The sequence below is a fragment of the Malaclemys terrapin genome, chromosome 1, assembly GCF_027887155.1.
Source record: "Malaclemys terrapin pileata isolate rMalTer1 chromosome 1, rMalTer1.hap1, whole genome shotgun sequence".
In the NCBI taxonomy this organism is placed as follows: domain Eukaryota; kingdom Metazoa; phylum Chordata; order Testudines; family Emydidae; genus Malaclemys; species Malaclemys terrapin.
The window spans coordinates 2832545-2851618 of NC_071505.1; the positions used below are offsets into that span (position 1 = coordinate 2832545).

Here is a 19074-nt window from a genome sequence, read left to right on the forward strand (position 1 = left end):
AGTGGCAATAATATTATGAAATGTAAAGGGGTTCATTTGCATCTGTAACCATTTTGAGTATTGCCTAACATCCCAGGTTTGTGGGGCAAAGTTCCTGTCCAGTGCTTCCTCACAGATGTTACGTGATAGATCCACTCAGACATATTAGAGCTCCTAAATGTGGGTTAAGCCCCCTAACGAAACAGTAAGAAATGCTGCTACTTTGCATTGGTTACACTCTCATCAGTAATGAAGTAGTAACTTGTATGTTTATAGGATTATGGTTAAATTGCGGAGGACCCACATTTACACCTTGTAAGCACTGTGCTGTAGCAGCAAATTCCTTCCTATTTCTTTCCAAGTGTTCCTTTATAAAATCAGTTACTAAACATTGTAATACCACAAAAAGTGATCTTTGAATCTGGATTCCAATAGAAGGGAGACGATGAAAGTAGTGACAGAAGAGACTAAAGCACTAATATTGGTGTCTTTGAGGCTAGATTAGAGAACCAATCTGGAGCTTCTCCCAGAACTGAAGCTGAAAGGCTTTGAAATTTTGGTTTAACTTTTTGAAAATAAATTCACACTCCTTTGTGTTGCATGATTTTTATCTGATACCAGAAGTAGAAATGCCAAAACCCAGCAAGAGACACTATCCCTGTTGTATTTCTGATGAGCCACAGCCAGAAAGTACTGGATATCTAGTGAGATTTTTCTGTCTAATTTCTTGACCCAAAAAAAGGCGGGGGGAATAAGCATTTAAACCTCTGAATTTTTTGTGTTCCATTCAGTGCTAGTTTAGAGCTTGATTCTCCTGTTAACCTAGAAAATCCCCTCTGGTGCTTTGGTTTTCAAGTCCTCAAACTGATCTTACTGATATCAAACAAACAAACCTCAAGACATTAATAAATGCCAGAACATCAAATTAAGAAACTCCTGGTTGCATTTTCACCCATCTTAGATCAAAACAGGGTTTTAAGAATCAATAGTAGAGACACAAATTTGCCCCAATCTTGTCACAGTTCAGAACATTAAGATTATTAAAGGTACCTATGAAAATCAGGGTAGATTCCCAGTGCAGTTTATTCCCATCCATGCTTCTAGCTGTATGGAAGCACAAACTTTGTAATCCTCCTATGACAGGTCTCTTTTGAGTATGGGTCAGCGTGGAGCCCAAGTGCGTGTACATGTGCATGAGAATGGATTCTTTTGAATAGCAGTGTTGGTCAGGGCCATGCACACACTCTATGCTCCTCATGTTCCCATGAGAGGGCATAAAGGGTCGAGTGGCTGCAACCCTCCCTTAGTTCCCTCTTACCACCTGTGGCAATGAAACGGAACCCAGCAAGTGCCTGACTGCTACTCTGTTCAGTTCTTTCCACCCAGTTAGTGAAAAATTCTGTCTTCACACCCCCTTTCTCCGAAAGATGTTCCTTCAAAAAAAAAAAAAAAAAAAAAAAAAAAAAAATTGATAGACAACTCCCCTGTACAGTGGGACAAGGCACTTTGTGCCAAGCTCCATGTCTCACGGTGAAGTCTAAGCTCTCAGGGTTCAAACCCTACCTTCCTGCAATGGACTGATCTCCATCAAGGATGGACAGAGCTGATAACCATTTCTAACTAGGAGACTGCCACATCCTGGATAAGTGCTTTTTGTGTGAGTCCTTTTCTGCCAGGACCCACAAGTCCAGGGACACATGGCTGAAGTGGCATTTAGTTGAGCAATCTGTGCAGGTCACTTTGGTCCTAGAGGTAAATGGTTACAACCAGAGCGAGATTGGATAAACCAGTATTGGACCCTATCGAACACTCTTCACGTTCCGAGATAAGGCGGTGGAAAGAGAGTGAAAAGACACTAGCAGAGTCAGCGCATCTGATGCTGACCACCTCCTCATCAGTGAAATCTCCAGTGTGTAAGACCTCAGTGACGACAGCTGTGGTGCCAAGCACCTCTGCACCAATAGTTCTGGTGCTTACAACTCCGGCTCCTCTATTGACTGCCCCAACTCAAGTAGAAAAGCTGGCACCTGTGCGTGCTCAAAACAGGACACTGGATTGCATAGCTGATTCGAGCATAAGCACAGCTTCAAGGCCGAGGGAGGCTTCTGGAGGGAATACCTAGGACACCACTCCAAAAGCAAAGCCCCTAAGCAGATGGGCAGAGCAGGAGGCCTGGCCTGGATGCCAGTACTGATCCCCATGACGGAGTTGAGCAAGGACTTCAGGTGTCCATATCAGCCCTGGAGATGTTCCTCATACCAAAGAGGTGGCTGGCAGCATGCCATCCCTTAGCAGTTCCCTTCAATTAAGAGAGAGATTCCTCCTTACCATTGCTAACATGTTCCTTCTCTCCAGCACTGGGCAGAGATTCCTCTCCCCATCATTGGAAAATGGCCATAAGGAGGGTATTAAAGAGCTCCCATTCAGAGCGCTGCCCTAACTGGCATAGGAGTGGAGCTGGGCCAGCCAGCCCCAATTTGGTCAGGACCCATACAATAGGCCACTTTGGCCATATTAGTCTTACTGGGGGCTGTCCTTCCACGTGCTGAGGAGCAGCAGCTCTCCTTCCTGCACGTCTAGAAAAAGATGATCATGTTTCCCAACGGCTTTTCTGGCTAGGCCACCACAGGAACAGGAGACGATAGAGGGACAACAACAATTCCCATGTTCCAGCAAGGAATCCTCCTCATTGCTGGGTGAGGCAGTAACACCAGCACCTATGCCAGCATTAGATGACTTTAAAGCCTTCCAGGGCCTCCTGCCCTGAACTGCGGAGATCTTGGACATAAGACTGTTTCTACTGGAAGTCTCATAAGCTCTTTGATATCCTGGGTGTCATTGTGATGACACCGACCAGAATTACCCTCCCTAGTAATGAAGGTATACTACAACCAGCCAAAAGGCTCTGGCAGACCTCAGCTATTCTTCTTTCCACCTCTAGGTGTGCAGAGAAAAGGGATCAGGTGCCACCAGAAGGTTTTGAATACTTTTATGCCTGCCCAAACCTAGGGTTCTTGGTCTTCTCGCCAGTTTGGACCGTCGGTGCAGAGAGTCTTGCCAAATGCCTAGTGGTGATAGCAGCACATAAGCCTGCTAGGGAACTCCAAAAAATAATTTCTTATCCCATCATAGATGATAGAGTTTGAGGAGTCCTGGTCAGTTCTGATCCAGCGAGAGCTTAGACTCACATTTCCAGTAGCGATAAGGCGGTGTTAGTACCGTTATACAAGGCACTGGTGAGACCTCATCTGGAATATTGTGTGCAGTTCTGGTCTCCCATGTTTAAGAAGGATGAATTCAAACTGGAACAGGTACAGAGAAGGGCTGCTAGGATGATCCGAGGAATGGAAAACCTGTCTTATGAAAGGAGACTCAAAGAGCTTGTTTAGCCTAACCATAAGAAAGCTGAGGGGAGATATGATTGCTCTCTATAAATATATCAGAGGGATAAATACCAGGGAGGGAGAGAAATTATTTAAGCTCCGTACCAATGTGGACACAAGAACAAATGGATATAAACTGGCCACCAGGAAGGTTAGACTTGAAATTAGACTAAGGTTTCTAACCATCCGAGGAGTGAAGTTCTGGAATAGCCTTCCAAGGGGAGCAGTGGAGGCAAAAGACATATCTGAGTTACTACAGAGAATTCTTTCCTGGGTGTCTGGCTGGTGAGTCTTGCCCACATGCTCAGGGTTTAGCTGATCACCATATTTGGAGTCGGGAAGGAATTTTCCTCCAGGGCAAATTGGCAGAGGCCCTGGGGGTTTTTCGCCTTCTTCTGCAGCGTGGGGCACAGGTCACTTGCTGGAGGATTCTCTGCACCATGAAGTCTTTACACCACAAGTTGAGGACTTTAATAGCTCAGACATAGGTCAGGGGTTTGTTACAGGAGTGGGTGGGTGAGATGCTGTGGCCTGTGTTGTGCAGGAGGTCAGACTAGACAATCATAATGGTCCCTTCTGACCTTAAACTCTGAGTCTATAAGGCGAAATTAGGGCTGGCATAAGCCCGGAGAAGAGTACTTGAATGGCTGAAAGCCTGGTGGTGTCAGGGTGCTGGCACTTTGCTACCACAAGAAAGACACTCTCATGCTAGAGGCAGGGGGATAACAAGGTGACTCGCAGCTCTGGGTACCTCGAGAACTGTCTCACACTTCACCTGCTGGGTGTCAGTAACAACATGGTTGATTTTCTGAGCAAACAATTGATCTGTGGAAATCCATCATAGCAGCGATGTTCCTGTGTTGGGAAAACCCAGTGATTGACATGTTTGCTTTTGTCATCAATGCCAAGTGCCAGAGATTTTGTTCCAAAGTGAGCATGAATCTGAGGTTGTTACGGGACACCTTCTTTCTGCAGTAGTCCCAAATATTCTCATATGCCTTTCCACCGACTTCCCTGAGTCCCAGGGAGACTTCCAAAATCAAGAGAAAATAGAGAGCACTTTTCAGCTTGTGGTTCTTCTAAACTACGGCAGGAGGGCTTTGCTAACACACCTCTCTCACTGGCAACCATCTGAGGTAATCCATGATGCTGCTAGAACACCAGCTTCTGTTTCTCTCCCCCAGCATCACTCGCTGCCTCCTTATTGAGTCCTCGGATTGACAAGTCATAAACCACTTCCTCAGTTTTCTTGACGTTGTACTTCAAGCCGTCGTAGCACTTCCTCAAGGAGTCATTTTTCAGATTGAGGAGATGGAAGCCGGAAGCCAGAATCCAGCTAGTTAATGAAGGTGGAGATGCAAAGAGGACGAGAATAGTCACCTGCGATGACACTGTTCACTGCCAACCTAGACAACTCACTGGCGAGAGTCAGAATCCCAGAGAGGTAGTCTTCAATGTCCAGGTGAAAACCTCTCTCTCGATCAGCCTCATTTCTAAGTATTTCTGTAACCGCTTCTCGAGTCACTAATGTTTCTGTCTCCAAGTAGACAACAAATGCTGCCAGAAACACCAAGCGCTGTAGCATAAACCTCCAGTGTTCGTGAAATCTGTAGTACTGATCAGCTGGAAACTTGGTCTTCAGAGATGCTAGCTGTGTTTTGAATGCACCAAAGTGTTCTCGAGCCTTCTGACACTTCTTTGATATGTCCTGAAATCTAGCTCCCTGGTGAACCCCCTGCAGCAGTATTAAGATCTCCCAAGCCATCTGTTCCAGGGTCTGAACCACTTTGCTGATTTCCTCTCGGATGTCCTGGTTGGCGGTGAGGACCTCCTGCAAGGTGATGAACATATCACTGACTGACATGGTGCACTGCCAGGCCGGGCACGCGGGGAGCCGCCACCCAGGGGCTAGGACGCTCCCAGTGCTGCCTCCGACCCACCACAACCGCTACTCAGGGACCTTCCAACTGTTCTTGTGGCTTCGTATTGGCCAAGACTGTTTCGGCTGATGGCCTGCTGCAAATATATATCTGGCCTTTCATTCAGCTCCCACCCTGTCCAGACCTGTTCTCATAACATCATGGTCAGATACTCCATCCAGACCTGAAGTCACTGCACCTGATGTCATGGCTGCTGGCTGGTTGAGTACAATGGACAGAGTCTGCTTCCTACAGGTCCAGGAAATCATAATATAGAGCAGTAAAGCATGTACCAGAAGAACACACATTCACATCAATGAAAAAGGTTTTTCAGAATGGGCTGCCCAACATAGTCTGGACCCTGTCCAGCCCCCTCGATATTACGTATCATCAGCTTCTTATTGCACTTCAGACTGGCCAGACTGGCAGTTAGCTCTATTAAAGCCCACCTTGTGGTGATTTCCGTTTGCCTGTATGATCAGGGTTGCTCTTCTCTCACCCCATGTTATCAGAGTTTCTCAAAGGGTCATTATGCATTTGCCAAAAGTCAGAGAACCTACCTCTCCTGAGACCTCAGTCTAGTCCTGTGACTCATGGAGCCTCCATTTGAACCTCTGTCAGCCTGTGCCCTGCAGCACCTCGCTCTGAACGCAGTCTCTGTTACTCTGGCCAGGAGAGTGACTGAGTTTCAGACACTTCTGGCTGAACCCTTCGCCCCTCTCAATACAACATTCCATAGCGTCATGGTGGTGCTGCAGCTGCACCAAGTTCATTCCTAGGGTGGGCTCAGAATTTCATCTAAACCTGTCAATCATCCTGCCCGTCGTCTTCCCAGAACCACACTTGGCACATGGAAGAAGGAAATGACACACACTAGATGTATCCAGGACTATGCTTTGTTACATTGACAGGATCAAATCATTCACACTATCTCCCAATGTGTCTAGAGTGGCAGCTGGAAATTCTAATGGTCAAGTCACCTCCTCACAGAGGGTATCAAAATGCTTAACACAGTGTAGCTAGCTGGTGTACCTCTCCCACTGAACATCAGGTTTATTCCACCAGAGCTCCAATAACATCTTCTGCTTGCTTCACAAATGTGCCCATTGACTTTTGTCAAGCATAATGCATTGGACTTAGTTGCTAGAGCAGATGCCATGTTCGAGAGAGCAGTACTACAATCTCTGCATCACTGGTGCAGCTGTAACTCCTCATTGCCACCATTCCTAAGGGATACCGCTTGCCAGTCACCAAAGAGAGTTCCACAGAGATGCATACTTGAAGAAGAGAGAACGGTTACTTACTTTACAGAAATTGTGTTTCTTTGAGATGCTGATGTCAGTGTGGATCCCACAACTCGTCCTCCATCCCCGCTTTGGGAGACCTCAGCTACACGGGCTTTGAATTGTGAGGGACCCGAAGGAGGGTTGTGGCTGCTCCAGCCTTTATGTCCTTGCACGGGGGCACAAGGAAGCACAGGGTCTGTGTGCAGCCCCGATGGATGCTATAATTAAAAAAAACAAGCCATCTCACATATGTGAGGCACATACCTGCCTATGGTGGGATCCATACTGACAACATTTCAAAGAACCACAGCTGCTATAGATTAAGTAACCATTCTATTTTACTGAAAGTATTTGGGATATATTTGAGAGTTTTAGCAGTTCGTCCTGTGTTTCTGTTCATTTTTTTTCATGCGAATTATTTACTCTTTCTTTGCAGTCAGCGCTGCCTCACCCTGCGTTTGGAATGTCTGTGTGGCAAGGAAGGCACCTCTGGTGGCTTCAGACAGCAGCTCATCTGGAGGCTCAGACAGTGAGGAAGAGGAGGATAAAGCGGATATCGTCACAGAAACCATCAGTACAGGCTCAGGCCAGGAAACCATCAAACTCACCATGGATGCTAAGAATGAGAAGGCTGTGTTCACCAGGTGCGAAAGAAATCAGCTGGGGATGGGGTAGATATGTAACTAGGGTTTTGTAAGGTGTAATCTGAATCCAAATATGGCACAAGACAATTGGCAACTCACCTCTGGTTTAAAATCAAGTGTAAATCACTCATGGGATGCAGGGCCTGTTCATGAAAACAAGATAAAAATGTTCATGCCTGGGAACATAATGGCACTAAGGATTAATGCACCAGCTTTTTATTTTCTGAGACCTGGGTTCTGAATGTTGACTGTAGGCGGTTTTGTTAAGGTGCTTTACAGCCTTCCGGGGTGCTGGGTGCTGATAAATTGAAGTATTTATTACTGTTACACAAATGCTGTCTCAGTTCACAAGTGAAAATGTGGGTCTTCCTAGCCACTGAATCATATTGCAAAACTACCACATAATTGGCAATATCAGCTCACTTGAGATGTAGGAGTGGAATAGTAGTGGGGGATGCAAGCCAAGAGTGAGATCCGCGAGCAGAGCCACATGAGGCTTCGTGTCATTAATAACACGTGGTGTTACGGATCAGCATTGAGATCGGCATCCCACAGAACTGCTGGGGGTGAGGGGTTGAAATGGCTCAAGTTATTGCTATTTCCTCATTTTTTTGGAAATTCACTCCTAAATTATAAGACGCACAGACCCCCAGAATTAGACATTACAATCCCAAGGTTTATGGTAATTTATGGACAGCATCTTTGTAAGAGCCCTGAAATACACACCCTCCATAAGGTTTTACCATAAGACACCTCAGGTGAGAGGGTACATTTCACAAGTTCACAGTTCTTAAAAGGGGAATAGACCAAGCATGGGGGGTAAAATTTTGATAAGAGACTTAGGCTCCAAAGTGCCCAAATCACTTTTGAAAATGGGCAACTTGGTACTTTCTGAAATTTTACACAAGATCCGTTTTTTTTCTTTCCTGTTCTCCTCGCACGTGCTTGTAGGGTATGAGCCAATTAACTGGGGACGCAATCTTTTGGAAAGCTTGCTAGGAGCAGTTATTCACCCGGTGTATATAATATAACCATTCATTGCCTTTTGGGGATGGTCAGTTTGAGGTACCTGGCACACCTTATTACTCCAGTGAACACTTTCTGGGACTAAGGAAAGATGGCTCATAAAATGGTGTGCTGAAGTAACATGGCTGTAAAACAAAGAGAAATTGCTGGAGAAAATAAACCAGTGACAGATTTCGGTGAATCCAATCTGCGTTGAGTTTTTTATAATCTGAAAATTTTTGAATTTCTGTGTCAGTCCAGGCTGCCTTTTCTGCTGTAGACTTGAAATAAAAATCTGATGCATAAAATTTCATTGCTGACGAGCAGTTTGGTTCAGGAGAGCTACTTGGATAAATGGGACAAATTTCCATGCACAGAGATGACGGCCCAGCAGATTGTGCTTTCAGAGACCAGGCTGAAGAAATTAAAGATGGTCAATGTTGCTGACTCGGGCATCTGGGCTAGTAGCCCTCTCTGCTGTTCATAATACACTTGGCTCCTTTTCTCGTGTCCATTGATCCTTGAATTTTAACAAAATAAAACATTTGGAACATAGAGTGGTGGCCAGCACTGTCTTCCAAATGTGTTTTTTCATCTCTGAACCTATGGCATTTACAGCCGGAGTTGTGCTCTAAATTTAGCTGTCTGTCTTGGTTCAGTTTAACACAACAGCAGTTTAAATCCTGTTTGGCATTTTGCGTGACTTTTACATTAGCTTCACAGCAGATTGGGAAAAGGGTATTCTTATTTTGATTAGATAGATACGTCATTGCCCATGACACTGCTAAATCTAAGCATTGTAATTTTAGATTAATGTTTTTTAGTAATAAGGGTCTCTCTCAGGTAAGTACAGTTGTAACTTAAAAACCAAAACAACAAGGTTTCCAGAACCTGCTTTGTTTTGCAGGATTGTGGTTAAACTAATTCTGTTTTTGCAATGCAAGCAAATACTCCGATAACCACAATCTCCACTATAAAGTGATATCTTAACACAGCCATAATCTCAACCAGAAATTAAAACAAATGGCTGCTGAAACCATCTAAATATATATTTAGGCACTAATTAAAAGTGAGCTGATTTTTCAGAAGAGCTAAACTCCTTTGGCGCCCATTGTCATAAGGGGAAGTTGGGGCTGCCATTATCTCTGAAAATCAGGCCTCTTAAGTCCATAAATATGAATTTAGGTGCCTAACTTTAGATGAGGTTGTTAAGGGAATATCTTTTATTGAATCAACTTTTGTTGGTGAGAGCGACAAGCTTTCGAGCCACACAGAGCTCCTCTTCTTCTTCTGCCCTAGTGGCACAGCTAAATACAAAGTGAAACAGATTGTTTAGCATAATCAGTTCACACGCATTTCAAGGGACCTTTCAAGGTGAAGTGGTCTGTTAACATCCCTCCAGTCATGGGGGTGGGGGAGAGGAAAAAATGCCATGGCACTCTTACTGAAGGAATATCGGGACTCCAAAACCATCCTCACACCGCTCACCACACAAAGGACCAGCTTCCTCCAGGGTTACAGCTGACTTCCGCCAGAAACTGTGAATCTCGGAAAACCATGGATGTCACTTTCCCTGTACACTAACCTCCGTCACAATGGATGGCATTGCAGTCTGCCTCAGATATTTACAAGATAATGAACAGTCCTCAGATATCCACCCCAAACATATTGCCAAACTCATCCATTTCAGCCTCACCCATAACGCTTTTATATTCAGCAACAAACACTTCATTGAAACTATGGGAACAGCCATTGGTACTAGGATGGCTCCCCAATATGCCAACCTCTTTGTGGGACACCTTGAAGAATTATTTCTGGGCAAATGCACCATGAAACCAATGATATACCTGAGATACATCAATTACATTTTCATCCTCTGGACCGACGACCTACACTCCCTCATAGATTTCTACCGCGTCTTCTATGACCGCCCACCCATCCATTAAACTCTCACTGGAACACTTCCACAGTAGCGCAACTTCCTGGACACCATGATCAGCTCCAACAATGGAACCTTATAGACAACTATATACAAGAAACCCATGGATCACCACACCTACCTTCCCAGATCCAGTAACCACCCCAAATGCAGCAAGAAATCTGTTAACTATAGCCAGGCACTCGGATAACACAGAATATACTCTGAGGAGAAAGTCCGGGATATATCCCGTAACACACTTAAAACCACCTTCGCCTAACAAGGACTCTCTACCAGAGAAGTAGATCGCATCATGGAACGGGCCACCCAAATACCCTGGGAGAACCTGCTTCAATACAGAAATAAACCGCCTCTGACCACACACCTCTAGTTAACACCTACTACCCCACACTGGAACTCATATAGGGTAGCATCAAACATCTATAACCCATGCTTGATGAGAACCCCCTCTTCTGGCTTTCAGACAACCCTCCTCCCCCAGGCAATTTCAAGGTCATTATCAGAAGCAAGTTCCTTACAGGCCAGGACACACCATCTCAGAGCAGCACCTGGGTTGACCAGCTATCCCGATATTAGGGGCACAACCTGGAACTGTTGCATCACTGTGCTTCCTTAACTCTCCAGCCTCTCTCAGTGCTATGCCAGTGATGAGCAGCAAACCCCTAGAGGCGCTGCGATCACTCAGCCATCAGCATGTGGAGCCCCACACCAGCTAAATTGCATGAATGCTCCTTGAGTTACTCATGAATCATACAGAGAGAGGCACCAGCTAATCCCCCCAAAGCCCAGCCTTGCACCCCAGAAATATATTGTCTTATGCTGCTCAAGACTCCCTTGGACAGTGCAAGCTCATTAGTTAGTTCGCCGCCACTTCAAAGGAATGTGGACATGCACCAGCCTTTGTAATCTGAGTTGAGATTCCCCAAGCACTCCAACCAGTGTGTTTTTGGTTGACATAAAACAGATTCATTAGCTATAGAAAGATAGATTTTAAGTGACTATAAATAGCAGGCATAGAGATCAAAGTTGGTTACCTAAGAAATACAAATAAATTTGCAGTCTAAACACTAACTTTAGCACACTAATTAAGATTTGAATTAAGCAGTGTCTCACCCTAACAGACATTACAGGCAGTTCACAGTTCCTAATACACAGACTGAACTTCCTTCCAGCCTGGAACCAATCTCCCCAGTTCAAAGTCTTTGTCTTCCAGATGCTCTTCCAGGTGTTGAGATGTGCGTGTGTGTGTGTGGGGGGAGGCTAAGTGATGATGTCACTGTCCCTCTTTTATACTTTCTTCCAGCTGCTAGAAAGATCCTTGCTGTGATGTGGGTTAGGCTGCCCTCATGGTGTATGTGCTGTCTCTGAGAGGCCTCTGGGAGAGTGGATTATTCTTGATGGGCCATCACCGCCTGTCTCGCCAGTGATAGCTACTCCTCTGTTCCTACTGAAAGGCCAGCTGTGGGCATCTTCCAACCTCACAACATATTTCAGTAACACATATAGCAATACTTCATAATATCACATACAATGATGCACATACAAATCAATAGGATATTAAGGTTCAACAGGTCAAGACTTTTAAAATAATACCTCACAAGGCATACTTTGTACCAAATATATCCTGATCGTGTCACAGTGGGGTTCCAGAATGCTACTTTGAGCTACAGATTGCCCCCGTCCCGCTTTTTCACACTTGCAGTCTGGTCACCCTAGCAGCACCAGGCCCTGCCAGAACAACAGATGCAAAATGTGTAGATATCTCCACTGCTACGATGATCAGCACCCCCCACAACGCACCTGTCAAGACCTATTAGTCCTACATATACCTAATCACAAGATGTGGTGTACTTCACTCAGTGCACTAAATACCCCCAAAACAATTATGTGGGTGAAACTGCGCTCTCAGATGAACTCTCACAGAAAAATGATAAAAAACAAGAACACCATCTCACCTGTGAGTGAACACTTTACTCACAAAGTAATCACTCTGTATCTGATCTCTCAGTCCTCATCCTCAAAGGAAGCCTGCATAACACATTCAAAAGATGAGCGTGGAAGCTTAAGTGCATAACTTTACTAGATGCTAAAAATCATGGACTGAATAAGCCCACTGGATTTATAGCTTATTACAACAATCTGGAACTTTACCCCCTGCCCACCTGCCTTTTTTTCTTTCTTTCCCTTTTCCCCCTATGACTAGAGAGGTGTTAGCGGGCCTCTTCACTTTGAATGGTCCCTTGAAATATGTGTGAACAACTTATGCTAAACAATCTGACCCACCTTGTATTTTGCTGTGACACTGAGTACATTTCCCAGACCTGCAGAAGAGCTCTGTTTAAGCTCATACGCTTGTCTTTCTCACCAAGAGAAGCTGGTCGCCCACCTTGTCTCTCTAATATCCTGGAACTGTAATAACATTGTCTATAACTTTATATTCTCAGTTGTGAAGATGTTGGTGTGAGGGTCTGTGCTTTAGTTTGCCCATCCATAAAATGTAGCTAATATTTATTCCACTGGGATGCAGATGATTAATGAATTAATGTGTGTAGTAAAGTCCTAAGAGGATGTCAAGTGCTAAAGAAATGCTTATTATTAGGGTTTAAAAAAACTCATTTGTCATCATGGTGCTACATAACAGATTATTTCACAGTGTATGTTAACATTTAGTAAATCAGTACTGTGCTATGCCAGAGATTTTGAAGACATGAATGATTGTCAGCAATCACCAAAGGGATTACCGTGAGACAAACTGAAGTTTTTTCCCATATGCACCCAATAAATGTTGTCCTAATCTCCTCCAAAGGAGTTGCAAAACATGGAGAAATGGTTCTCAGTAATTAAGAGAGGGAAAATTGGCCTGAGATGGAGCTAATATAGAAGATTAACTGAATTTCATCTTACTATACAACAAGATGAAATTCAGTAAAAACAAGTGCAAAGTACTACACTTGGGAAGGAAAAATCAAATGCATAATTTAACAATGGCAGATAACTGGCTGGGTGGTAGTACTGCTGAAAAGGATCTGGGAGTTAGTGGATCACAATTTGAATATGAGTCAACAATGGGGTGCAGTTGTGAAAAAGATTAGTATCATTCTGGGATGCATTAACAAGAGTGTCATACGTAAGAGACAGGAGGTAATTGTCCCACTGTGTTTCGGCACTGATGAGGCCTCAGCTGGAGTACTGTGTCCAATTCTGGGCACCACATTTCAGGAAGGATGTGGACAAGTTGGAGAGATTCTAGAGGAGAGACACAAAAATGATCAAAGGTTTAGAAAATCTGACCTACAAGGAAAGGTTAAAAAAAACTTGGCATGTTTAGTTTTGAGAAAATAAGACTGAGGGGGAACCTGATAAGTCTTCACACGTGTTTAATGCCTGTTACAAAGAGAATGTTGATCAATTGTTCTTCATGTCCGCTGAAGGTAGGACAAGAAGTAATAGCCTTAATCTGCAGCAAGGGAGACTTAGGTTAGATATTAGGGAAGACTTTCTAACTGTGAGGGTAGTTAACTTCTGAAATAGGCTTCAAAGAAAGGTTGTGGAATCCCCATCACTGGAGGTTTTTGAAATCAGGTTGGACCAAACACTAGTCAGGGATGGTCTAGGTTGACTTGATGACCTCTTGAAGTCCCTTCAGGTCCTACATTTCTATGATTCTGACATCATCACTAGGATGATGATTAAAAAAGCTTTTAAATACTAGTAGAGGAAACAGACCTGGAAGTATTTTGCATTAGTGAACTTTGATAATCTCTGAGAATGTTTCCCTCTTGCATTGTATGTTGTTGTGTTTCTTGTAGGAATCTGTCATGGAATAACAGCTGTGATCTGTTCAACGGTTGGTATGAGTGGCTCACTAGAGCACCAGCCATGTGAATTTTAACCCTCCTTGGCTTGTGCAACAGGTTCAGAAAAGGATATTTAGGATATCAAAATCCCATTTCTTCTAGGGAAAGCTTGGCAGTGCACTTTTTAGCATCAAGAGAGGACTCTAATACATTTGAGGTTGATTAGTTTTTCTCTATCTTTACTCTTACATGCATAATAATATATAACATTTGTTCTTCAAGTATATGCCCCTATGGGTGCTCCACATTCTGTATGTGCGTGCTCATACGCCTTCTCTCAAAGATTTTTTTTCTCTGAGCAGTGTCTGTGGGTCTGCGCCTGCGCCCTGCACATCCTCGTGCTCCGGACAGCGGGTATATAGGGAGGGCCAGATCTGCCACTGCTCCAGTTCCTTTTCAGCCGCCTGAGGTTGGAGACAGAATATTGTGGTGTCCGCTACTTACCTGCATAATTTGTACTTTTTTTGTTTATCCCCTTATTTTACTTTTTTTTAACCTTGATTTTTATTTTAGTTCTCTCCCTTAGCACAAGTTTTCAATTTTCTTTGTGCTCTCACCTGTCCCCTTGGTTGGCCATGGCTAGGGCTCCCAGCCTGGGCCTTTCTTCAGTTGCGGTTTATTCCTTGTCTGACTATGCTCCAAACCCCAGGCTTCAAACCCTGCCAGACCAGCCACAGCTATTTCCCCTCAGCAACAGGCGTTCCAGCTGCCTTGGAGAGTCCCACGTCCTGTCTAAGTGCAAGGTCTGCATCAGGTTTAAAGGCAGATCTTGCAAGTGGAGATAAGGCAGACTAAAGCTCCATTTTGGTGGGTGATCTCTGAGGCCTGCAAGGTAGATTCTCCCCTCTACGTCTGCCGCGGCCTCTTTGGCTTGTGCTGCTGCTCCAGGGAGCAAAGAGCAGGAGACATCTTCAAAGGCCTCCAAACACTCCAAGAAGCAGTGATCCCAGTCCCTTGATTGGGGCTTGAAGCACTGTGAGAGGTCTTCCCAAAGATCAGGGTCTAAGAGACTTTGCATCCCGCTCCAGGTGCCGCTGAGGCTCCTGCTTTGTTTGGCACTGAAGGCTCAGTACTGCCGAAGAGATCTAAGTCTCTCAGCAAACAGACCCACTCAACCCCATTCTCTGTACCTTCGGAGCCCTCCCGATGCAGGGACTCAAAGAAACTACCGACCCGACTTCAGCACCCTCTGAGGGCCATGGGAGTGTGCACGCCCGGTCATCCACACCGACGCAAGTACCGCTTGACCCTCGTCAGCTGAAGGAGTACTGCCCCAGATCACCTTCTTTCCCGCAGGGACCTCTGCATGACAGAGGAGCCAGATTCCACTCTCCTGAGAGGTACAGAGAGGGTTCCTTTCTCGGTACTTCAGGCACCCACCGGTACCGACCTACTGATTGGTACCACCGCATCCTGCTACAAAAAGTTGGCCAGCTGTACTGACTTGGATGCCATTTCCCACCCAGCTGCCGGTACCCGTCCGACCCCTAGTACATAATCAGCTGCCAGTACCAACACCCTTAGCTTCCCCATTGGACACAAGGGATTACACATCTTCTGAACTGGACATCTCTGTCCAGGATTCAGCCACCTTTTCCTTCTCTCCTCTCCTCCATCCCCTGAGTGTACCCTGAGGAGGAGACTCTGGGAACTGGCCATCACGCTCCCCGCCAATCTTGGCAGGAGCACCCCTGAGGTCCTACTCACTTTCCACATGCCCTGCCACACTTGGCATTCTGGAAGCCTTAGGCTTCCTACAGGAACCAGTTTTGCAGGGTGCCTTCCCATAGAAAGGCATGCCAAAAGGAGCAGCCTTCTGGACTCTGGGATCACCACCTCTGCGGGAAGGCTTTGTGGAACACCAAGAGTGAAGAGTCAAGGAGGAAACTCCCTCTTCCGACAAATCCTCGTCGTCTCCTGCCGAAGCAGTCATGCCCCTTCCGCCATCCTACGCAGCTGACTGTAACGTTTTTCAGGACTTGATGAAGAGGGCAGTCGAGACTTTACACCTCCTGCTGGAGCAGGTGCAGGAATCCTGACATTCCCTGATGGCTATCCTCCATGCTACATCACAAGACAAGATAGCACTGCCTATTGATAAGGCTATGATTTTTGCCCTGGATATTTTTAGTAAAAGTCATGGACAGGTCATGGGCAATGAACAAAGATTCACAGAAGCCGTGACCTGTCCCTGACTTTTAGTAAAAACATCCCTTACAAAATGGGGAGGGAGGAAGGTCCAGCACCCTTCCCTGCTGCATGCAGCAGCAGGCTGCGCCCCCCCCCCAATCCCCCCGCCCGCTGCCTGCAGCGACTGGGAGCTGGGGGGTTCCCCTGCTGCCGGTGGTGGCTGGGCTGCTGCAGGGCACCCAATGCCACAGAGATTGTGGAAAGTCAGGGAATCCGTGACCTCCATGACATACTTGTAGCCCTACCTATTGATGATGCACTGTTGTCACCAGCCCATAACATCTGGCAGGCACCTGCCACCATTCTGCCTACGTGCAAGACGGCTGGCAAAAAATACCGTCATCCGGCCAAGGGCTCTGAATATCTTTTGTTCTCTTCCCACCCCCAACTCCTTGGTGGTCAGTGTGGCCAACGAGAAGAACAGGCAGCCCCTGCAGAGAGCTACTTCTCAGCAGCATTACAATTTAGGGTAGCAAAATTATCATGCCCTGGGGGCAAAATATGATGACAGCATCTACTCCAAGTTCTTTCAACTTATTGACCATCTGCCACAGGATCAAAGGGACCAATCTGATGCCTTTACAAATGGTAGCTGCTGCTCACCTCTGTCAGATGGGAATAGTCGTCTTCCCCTACTTGGACAGCTGGCTTCTCAAGGGCAGCTTCTTCTCTGAAGTCAGGTCACACACCAACAAGTCTCTAGCTCTGTTTCTTTCCCTGGGCCTTCACCTCAGTGCAGAGAGGTCCAACCTAATACCCGCTCAGCATATAGACTTAAGGGCAAAGGGATAGCTCAGTGGTTTGAGCATTGGCCTGCTAAACCCAGGGTTGTGAGTTCAATCCTTGAGGGGGCCATTTAAGGATCTAAGGCAAAAAAATTGATCCTGCTAGTGAAGGCAGGGGGCTGGACTTGATGTCCTTTCAAGGTCCCTTCCAGTTCCATGAGATAGGATATCTCCATGTATTTTTAATCAGGGCCATGCTGGACTTAGTAACCAACAGGGAATACCTAACCACAGACAGGTGCGACACCATGTCCAGCCTCATATTCGTGATACAATAGAGCCCTCAGACCACCGAGAGCTCTTGCCTACAACTCTTAGGCCATACGGTGGCCTGCACATTTATGATGCCCCTAGCAAGGCTCCACTCCAGATGCATTCAAACCTGTCGCAGCACCTTTGACACACCAAATAGACATAGCTTGTCCAAATGAGCATTCATTCCCCACGGGGTCCTTGACACACTTGATTGGTTGAAGGACCCCCACAGGGTATGTGTTGGGAACACCTGCAGAAGATTATAGCACAGGGCAAGTGGACCATCAAGAATTGTTGCTTCACATTAACGTCCTCAAGCTACGGGTGGTCTACAATGCGTGCCATCACTTCCTACCCAAGATCAAGGGTCACTGCAGGAGAATTATGACACACAACAGGGCAACATTGTAGTACGCCAGCTACCAAGGAGGAGCAGAATCTTCTCCTAGATTGAGAAGTGTTAAAGAGCTACAGTAGACTTCAATACTACAGTGATTGGTACTATAACATAACCTATGTTTAATAAATAGTTCTGGTGAGTGTGTAATCACTAAACTTATTAGTATCCTAAAAGCCCTTGCTGTTAAGGGCAGTACACATGGCCCTCTATGTCTACTCCAGTCTGCTGCCACTATACCTTTTCCAAATTCTGGGAACCTCTTTAAATCACCTCCAGGACTCTGCTTCCTGTTGACCTTCCCTCCACCCCAAATAAATAAAAACAGGTAGCAGTCATGACTGGTGGTACTTATTCTCGTGTGAATCCACCGGTTGGAGATGTCACTGATGGATCTGGCATCTGCATTTAAGCTTTTTACATGATGGTATGGTTGAAACACACCTGAGTTAATCATCTCCTTGCATTGCACAACAAAACATTACCCATGGCAGTTTTGGTTCAGGTGTGCCATATTCTTAGTAGCAGTTTTAAAAGGTAGTACCCAAGTGCTAGGCTGTTTCAGCCATCGTCAGCAGATATATTTTCCCCCCTGGAAGATCCATAGTAAATTTGACATCTTAGATTAATTGGAAAAAAATGTGCAAAAGGACCTTGTAGAGTTCTCTGGTGATGACTAGAAAGTTTCCTGTTTCTGGCATACTTTGCTATTTGATAATCTAAAGTTTGTATTTTAAGTGTCAATTTTGAGCAGGCTGTTGTTTATGGTGTATTGATTCATCTACTTTTGTGTGTATTGGGTACAGTTTTACATGGAGGTTCCAGTGCACAGTATTCAGCTACTGCATATGATTAGAAAAGCTTTTAAACATCCCTTGCCTTGTCATTTTTACAGGGAAGGAAACCATCCGAGGATAGCAATGCAAAGTTAATTCTTTTGTCTGTTTTTGCACTAATCTTTACTGTTTTCTTTTTCTTTCTCTCCTTTCTGCTTTCTGCCTATCTCTGTCTCTCTTGCTGCCTTTCTATCTTGCTGTGGGTATTGCTCAGAATATTTAGACCTTCAGTCAGAGGGTATGTATAATGGTGACATTTTCAGGGTTCCAAACATCCACCTGACAAGTCGTCTCTCCTTTTATTAAGCTACTTCCTTCTGATTTCCAAGTCCTTGATGCTGGATTGGGAACAGAGCTGCTGTATTACTGAACTGGCAAATGACACTAGAAAACTCACTCTTCCACTATCGGTTAAACGTGTGCCTAGAAGCAGTACTTTGAAATGCCTAACTAGAAATTGTGTGGAGTCCTGTGTGAAAAATACATGCAGAGGCAGCACACCTGTTAAAGAACCCTTTAAAAATGATGACAGTATTTGGATAGTTTCATGTATCTCATTGTGTCCTTGAGCTTCTGCCATTCCACCTGTTCACGAGCTC

The 19074-nt window shown here is 45.3% G+C and overlaps 1 protein-coding gene and 1 pseudogene across 2 annotated transcripts in view; one reads left to right on the forward strand and one right to left on the reverse strand.

Annotated features, from left to right (window-relative positions):
- PPP6R2 (protein phosphatase 6 regulatory subunit 2) overlaps positions 1-19074 on the forward strand; it is a 148987-nt gene that overhangs the window by 114729 nt on the left and 15184 nt on the right. The window contains exons 22-23 of one of the 2 annotated variants that reach the window (XM_054005949.1): positions 7004-7211; positions 18690-18713. In XM_054005949.1, coding sequence (XP_053861924.1) covers positions 7004-7211; positions 18690-18713 — 232 coding nt within the window. The remainder of the gene's footprint in view (positions 1-7003; positions 7212-18689; positions 18714-19074) is intronic. The other variant, XM_054006030.1, reaches the window with a different exon arrangement.
- LOC128824527 (translin-like) lies at positions 4500-5226 on the reverse strand (annotated as a pseudogene).